Source organism: Oryza glaberrima, chromosome 7 (genome assembly GCF_000147395.1).
Source record: "Oryza glaberrima chromosome 7, OglaRS2, whole genome shotgun sequence".
Lineage (NCBI taxonomy): Eukaryota > Viridiplantae > Streptophyta > Magnoliopsida > Poales > Poaceae > Oryza > Oryza glaberrima.
In genome coordinates this window covers 2553687-2560889 of record NC_068332.1, presented here as the reverse complement: position 1 = coordinate 2560889, position 7203 = coordinate 2553687, and the positions used below count along the sequence as shown (strand labels likewise).

At 54.3% G+C, this 7203-nt stretch overlaps 1 protein-coding gene across 1 annotated transcript; it reads right to left on the bottom strand.

The window, feature by feature from the left end:
• Positions 1-3915: 3915 nt before the first annotated feature.
• Positions 3916-6561, bottom strand: LOC127779286 (uncharacterized). Its single transcript, XM_052306015.1, has 2 exons — positions 6428-6561; positions 3916-4204 (listed from the first exon to the last, which is right to left on the bottom strand). Exons 1-2 carry the CDS (start codon positions 6559-6561, stop codon positions 3916-3918), a joined length of 423 nt encoding a protein of 140 aa, XP_052161975.1.
• Between the last annotated feature and the right edge of the window lie 642 nt (positions 6562-7203).

Genomic DNA, 7203 nt, shown 5'->3' with positions numbered 1-7203 from the left:
ACCCATCTCGTCTAAATCCTGAAGCACCAAAATCCCCCTACCTGGCGCGCCACTGTCGACGTTTGATGTCACAATTCTGGTATTTGCATAGTATGGCGATCGTCGGTGCTAGGATATATGCGAGACTGAGGTAAAAGAGACGGAGACGAGGATTTTTATACAAGTTCGGGCCCCTAAACTGTCAGGTAATAATCCTACATCCTGTTGGCCGGAGCCGGTGTTGCTCTTTATTCACCATAATCACACCAGTACAATATGTGGGGTAGCCTATCTAACTGTTGTCGACATGACGATCTGAAGGTCTGACTCGTAGTCGACAACAGGGTAGTCTTCCTCCTAGAATCCGTGCCCGGCGAGATCAAAGATAGCGCTTTCGTCTCTCCTGACAGTATCCGGAGACACCGTAGAAGACTAGCCGTGCCTATCCCTGAAGTCGATATCCGGCGTCTTGTCTTGGCATATGTAGGCTTGTATATTGTCCCGTTTATTGTGGTGGGTGTTGATTGAGGTGGTCGTTTGTGTTGTCTGTGTTGATCGTCGATGGTTCGTGTCCCCTCTCCTCCTAGGGGGTCTTGTATTTATACCCATAGATGTCCCCTTGTCCAAGTAGAACTAGGGAAACCAATATGGATACAATCCGAGTAGTCCTTATCGTTTCCAAGTAGAACTCTGGTTGTCTTTCCTTATCCAGAACTCCCTCCATATCTGAAGTCAGTTTTCGTATAGGACATGGTATGTGGTGGGTCCTGCCGAGATGTAGTCGACTACTATTAGGTATGTGGTATCCATAACCCTGACAACTCCCCCTCTCTCTCTCTTTCCCTTCCTCTCCCTTTCTCCTCTCTCTCTCTTCACTTTTCTCCAGGTGGCATGGGCGGCGGGGGCGGTCGCAGCGGCGGCGCTCTGGGAATGGCAGGGACGGTGGAAGGGGAGGAGGGGTCGACCCGGAAGTTCTACGGTCGCTGCCGGTCACAGTGTACAGCCGCAGCACGACGGCGGCGGCAGCGAAGGAGGAGGAGGACGACGGCGTCGAGTGCGTGGTGTGCCTCGCGGAGTTCAAGGAGGGCGATGAGACCAGGTTCCTCCCCCGGTGCGGCCACGGCTTCCACGCCGAATGCGTCGACATGTGGCTCAGCTCCCACTCTACCTGCCCGCCCTGTCGCCTGACCGTTGTCGTGTTGTCGCCGCTTCTTCTTACTCCCGTCCCGCCGGTGCCGGCCGTGATGCGCGACGACGACGTATGGGCACGGCGGCGCCCACGCCACTCGTCGCAGCGGGAGTCGAACACGAGCGCGCTCGTGGGCGCCTGGGCCACGGGCCCGCGTGGCGCGAGCACGACGTAGTTGCCGTGCGCCGTGCACTCGAACCCGCGCCCGCCCTCCGCCGCGGCGAACTGCGTGTGCACCTCCGGCGGCATCCACGCCACCTCCGTCCACGCGCCGCCGCCGCCTGCTCCACCTCCGTGGCCGCCGCTGCGCAGTGTCCACATGCGTCCACAGCGGAGATGTTCCTGACGGCGAAAGGGGACATGAGGTCATCCCCGGGCACGACGGCAATGATGGAGGTTGGGCCGGTGGCCAGGCCGACGGTGGGGGAGAGGCGTGGGGTCGGGGGTGATGGAGAGCGCAGCGAGGAGGCGCGTGATTGGGTTGGCGAGCAGTAGCGTCTTGTGCCCCTATGCATCGGACAGGAAGGTGAGCAGGCCGGCGGACGTGGCTGCGGGCGAGAACGCGGCGGGGCCGCTGGCGACGGGCGGGAGGGGGAGGCGGGACCAGTTGGAGGGTTGAACCTGACCGCCAGCGGCTACCTCTAGGGGCCTACTGCTGGGGCGGTCGGCAATGCCGACACAGAGCTCGTGGCCGCACGGGAGGTGGCCGTGGAGGTTGCGGCAGGCGCTGCGGGTCGTACCATCGTCCCGACGGCTAGCGAGGGAGGAGAAGCGGGGCACACCGTCGATGAGGCGGAGGAGGAGGAGGAGGAGGACGCTGGCCACCACGCCTCGGCGGGATCTGGCGGCAAAGGAGGAGACAAGGAGGACGCCGACGACCACCATGGCGATGCCGACGACCACCGGGAGAAGCGGGGCACGCCGACACCGACGACCACCATGCTCGCCGCTAGGGGGCCACTACCTCCACCGCCTCTGCCTCCGTCACCGCCGCCTACTGGCCACCGCTCCCCATCCACCGGCCGTTCCCCGCCCGCCTGTCGCCACCGCCGCTCCGCGCCTTCGCTCCACTCCGCTTCGTCGGCTGCCGCACGCTCACACACCGCCTCCGCCGGCCGCCGCTCAGCCCGCTCGCCACCGCCCATTCCTTCCCCACGGCAAATAGAAGTGAAAAAAAAAGAAGAGAAAAAAGAATGGGAAAGAGAGAGTTGATGTGGCACGCTGACAGGTGGGGCTCACGCTGACTTAGCCGCCACGTAGACCAAAACCAGGGTAGAAACCACCGAAGGACCTCGGGTGACCGGTTTTGTATAGTTAAGAGACCTCGCATATCTGGTTTTACGGTTTGAGGACGTTTTTTTATCCCGATGACAAGTTGAGGGACCTTCGGTGCACTTTTTGCTTTCTAGTCCAAGCAGACCTCTTCAAGGCCCGGCCCTTTTCTTTTTTCATCTTTGTTTTCCCTAAAGGAAAAAGTACACCGAAGGTCCCTCAACTTGTCATCGGGATAAAAAACGTCCTCGAACCGCAAACCAGATATACGAGGTCCCTTAACTATGTAAAACCGGTCACAATAGATCCCTCGGCGGTTTTGATCCCGATTTTATCCTACGTGGCTGCTGAGTCAGCATGGGACCCACGTGGGCCTCACATGTCAGCCTCCTCTTTCTTTCCCCTCTTCTCTCTCTTCCTCTTCTCTCTTTCTCACTCTTCTCTGGCTCTAGGCAAGCCGAAACCGGGGCGAGGCGGGGGAGGAGGTCCAGCGGGGCGAGGCGGGGGAGGAGGTTCGGCGGCGGCGACGACGCGGGAGCAAGGGAGGGGCGTCGGCGGCGGCGAGGGTGAGGAGGCCGCGGCCGGGGTCGGCATCCTGGCGCCGGCGCTCGCCCTGGCGCGCCAGCGGCGGAGAACGGCGGCCTGGGAAGGTGTCGCCGCGGGGCCGGCGGTGGACGTGGGAAGGAGTTGACGTGGAGCCGGCAGTCGGCGTCAGCGGCGGCTTGGTCGATTGAGCACCGCCGCTGCGTCCATCTCCACCTCCGCCGCTGGAGAACAAGTTACGAAAGAACTTCAGAGTCAAGTTACGAAAGAACAAGATGAGGGTCTTGAGAAGCTGGAAGAGACAGTACTGAGCACAAAACATATTGCAAGATTGATTGACGATTTAGATGATCACGTTGATGTTACGAACTCACGTCTTCAGCGCGTGCAAAAGAGGCTTGCCATTCTGAATAAGCGCGTCAAAGGTGGCTGCTCATGCATGCCCTGCTGCTATCTGTCTTTGCTATAGTGTTTCTTGCGGTTTTAGTCAAAAAAAAAAAATCGTGTTTCTTGCATTGCGGTCATTGCTTGGCTTCTTATCAAGCACATGTAACCTCTGTCCAACTCAAATCAGTTTGAAATGTGCAGTCTTTCAAAGATGTGGATGCTCCCATCTCATCTCTGTTTTGTGAGATTGTGAGAATGGAATATAATTGCAACAAATCTTCGTTCAGAAGATGTGCCAAAAGAAATCTTGATCATTATCACAATAAACGGAACATAATCTTGCTAAGAGATTGTACAACTGGGAAGCAAACAGGTAAATACTAACAACAAAGAGAGCCAGGAGCTACTCATCAAAGAACAAACTGCATGGATAATCAGTGCAAGAAACCTACATCCATTTCCAGACCAAAGCCGCATTTCTCCAAACGAACTCTAGATGCAAGCCATCTTCTCAGGCAATGAGATTGTAACGAACTGAGAGCCGCTCATTCAGCGGGCTGCGGATCCACCACCTCGCTCTCGGAAGAAGCAGCGGGGGCATCTCCCTCGGACGGCGCCGCGGCGGCGGCGGCCTTGGCGGCGGCAGCGCGGGACTTGACGAAGTCGAGGAGGCGGCTGCTGACCTCCTTGGAGTAGAGCTGCAGCGCCTTGATGCCCTCCTCCACGGACGCCGACGCCGCCCCTGCTCGCCGTCCTCCGCACCCCGTCTCCGCCGTCCTCCGCGCCGCCCTCCAACCTCGACGGCGTGCTTGCCATGGGCGGCGGCCGGCCGCGCTATCCCCTCGCCATGGGCAGATGCACGCGCCAGCTGCCCAGCTGCTCCCCAGCCGCCCGCGCGCCGCTTCTCCGCCGCCTGCCGCCCTTCTCGCGGCGTCGGATGAGGAGAAGAGAAGAGTGAGAGAGAGAGAATGAAGGGAGAGAGATTGACGTAGTATTCTGACATATGGGTCTCATGCTGAATCAGCAGCCACGTAGGATAAAACCAGGATCAAAATCACCTAGAGACCTATTGTGACCGGTTTTATATAGTTAAAGACCTCGTATATCTGGTTTTGCGGTTGAGGAATGATTTCGTAACTCGATGACAAGTTGAGTGACCTTCGGTGTACTTTTTCCTTCCCTGAATGTTGTAAGCCGAGTACCAGCAGTTTCTTTACTTTCAATCGTTTTCTTTCCCGCTGTTCACTGTCTTCCCGTTATCGCCTCGTCCTTTTACTCGTTTCACGTCTCCCCGCCTGTGCCCTCCATCCCAATCCTTTTTCCTTGTCTTCTCCTAAACCGCGGCTTAGGTTTTGGCGACAACTTGTTTTTCATTGCGTTTTCGAGGGGGATATTTTGCTCCTCTGGCTCTTTTCCTGTTTTTGGATCCTCTGTTCTGTTTTGGTTCTTCCGTCGCCTAATCTCTCAGCATGAGAATTCTATCCTGGAATATCATAGGCTTAGGAGACAAAAAGAAAAAAAATCTCTACTTCTGTCCACTCTGATTGAACATAGGCCAGACATAGTTTGCTTGCAAGAGACCAAGCTTGCATCCATAGACAGATTCACAATGCCAGCTCTTCTTCCTGTTTTCCTACGAGATTTTCATTGGCAGCCTGCTCTCGGCTCAGCTGGGGGCTTGCTAACAGCTTGGGACTCCAGAGAGCTGCAAACCACTCTTGTTCACGAAAACAGCGACTCCATCTCCTGCACTTTCCACTCGAGAACAGACCAAACCAAGTTCTGGGTCACTAATGTATACGCCCCCCATTCGGAAGATGAAAAGCTAATCTTCTTTAATCAACTTTCAACGCTCAGGATTGCAAACAAAGAGCCATGGTGCTGCATTGGGGATTTTAATATCTACAGATACCCTTTTGAGGAAAACAGCGACAACTTAAACACAAGAGGAATGGTGGATTTCAACTGTTGGATAAATGAAGAAGGCCTTGTAGACATTGACATTCCCAACAGAAGTTTCACTTGGTCTAACAAAAGAAGAAATCCCACACTGGTGAAGCTTGACAGGATTCTTGTCGACACAAGCTGGAACCAATCCTTCGCAACCTCATCTGCCAGAGCCCTAGTGGCGACAACTTCGGATCATATCCCTATTCTGGCCGAGTGCTCAAACAACTCAAACACATTCCGATATTTTTCGTTTGGAAAATTTCTGGCTACAATTACCAGATTTTGTCAGCTTAGTGGAAGAAAGCTGGGTTCAAGGTACAAGACCAATGAGAGCAATCACGAAATTCAACCACAAACTAAGAAGATTAAGAGCTAGGGCCAAGGCCTGGAACAGAAGCAAACGAAGCTTGCCAACCCTGTTGTCAGCAAACAAATGCACTCTTGAATATCTTGATAAGATTGAGAAATGGAGAAGCCTGACAAACCTAGAGTTTTGTCTGAGGCAAAAGGTTTTTAAACACATTGAAGAAATAATTAAATTGGCACATCAAACTAAAATGGCAAAGAAGGGCCAGGATCGGATTCTGCACTCTGGGAGAGGAGAATAACAATTTTTACCACACAGTAGCCTCGGTCAGCAGACAGAAAAAGGATTTAAATTTGAAAATATACTGTTCATTTAATTTTTTCTCGGGAATATTCAGGATGCAAAAACTTTTGCAGAAATATACCGTCGGTCTCGCACAACGTACCGTTGCAAAAAATGACGTGGGAATAACGTCGCAGGTGGTATCGCGCGGTCTCGCAGAATGGAAGAGCGAGACTACTGTGATTAATTATCCGGATTAGCGATTAATTATTCGGTCTAAGAAACCAGCGACATTGTACAATGGGCTTCATTTGATTAGTGATTAATTACTTAATTAACAATTAACTAATAATAATTAGTGATTAATTATCCAGATTAGAGATTAATTAATTAATTAATCGCTAATCAGGATAATTAATCGTAATTAAATCGCAAGGCACCGGTATCGTTGTTTGCTTGAGCGATATCGCTGATTGCTTGAGCGAGACCGCGCGGTTGCTGCGTGAAGATGACGTCACCTGGCGGCGGCGTAGGTGGCCGGCATGGAGATGTAAGCCTTCAGGCGGCGACAATGTGGTAGCCAAGTAAGGCAGCCCTCCACGGCAGGTATGGCTCGAGGTCTCAGGTACGCCCACCTGGACCTAGGCCTCATGCTCGATCTTCAGAAAATACGGGTCAGTAGCTATGCCCAGTAGCCCCCTTACGCCGAGGTAGAATGAGGTTAATTCATTGTAACTTGGGGTAAAAAGTACACTTATCTTCTTGGAAAAGAGAAGCCGGGTAGCCTCCCGACTCCATGCCGGGATGACTGGGGTCATCGCGGGGTGGAGTTGTCTTGCACTTTTGCAGCGAATCAAGTCTATAGTCTTCCACTGTGCCACTGGATGGTTTTGAGCCACGGGGAAAGCAGGTAAGGTACACCTGGCTTAGCCGGCCAAGACATGGCCAGGGCCGACTAGGTCGCCGGCAGGTTTTGAGCCTCCGGGCGTAGCAGTACCGCAGACAACAAGGACTATCAAGCCCAAGAGCCCGAGGTCTTCGCTCAACCCCTAGGTGGTTGCCAGCCACCTGCGGGGTCAACCGGGAGTAGGTGGCCGGGAGGTTTTAAGCCTCCGGGCGTGGCAGTACCATAGGTAACAAGGACCGTCAAGCCCAAGAACCCGAGGTCTTCGTTCAACCCCCTAGGTGGTTGTAAGCCACCTGCGGGGCCGACAGTAAAAAGGACTCCTGCTCAGCCGGGTAGAGCGTGGCCAGGGCCAAGTGAGGGGCCGGGAGGTTACGGGCCTTCGGGCAT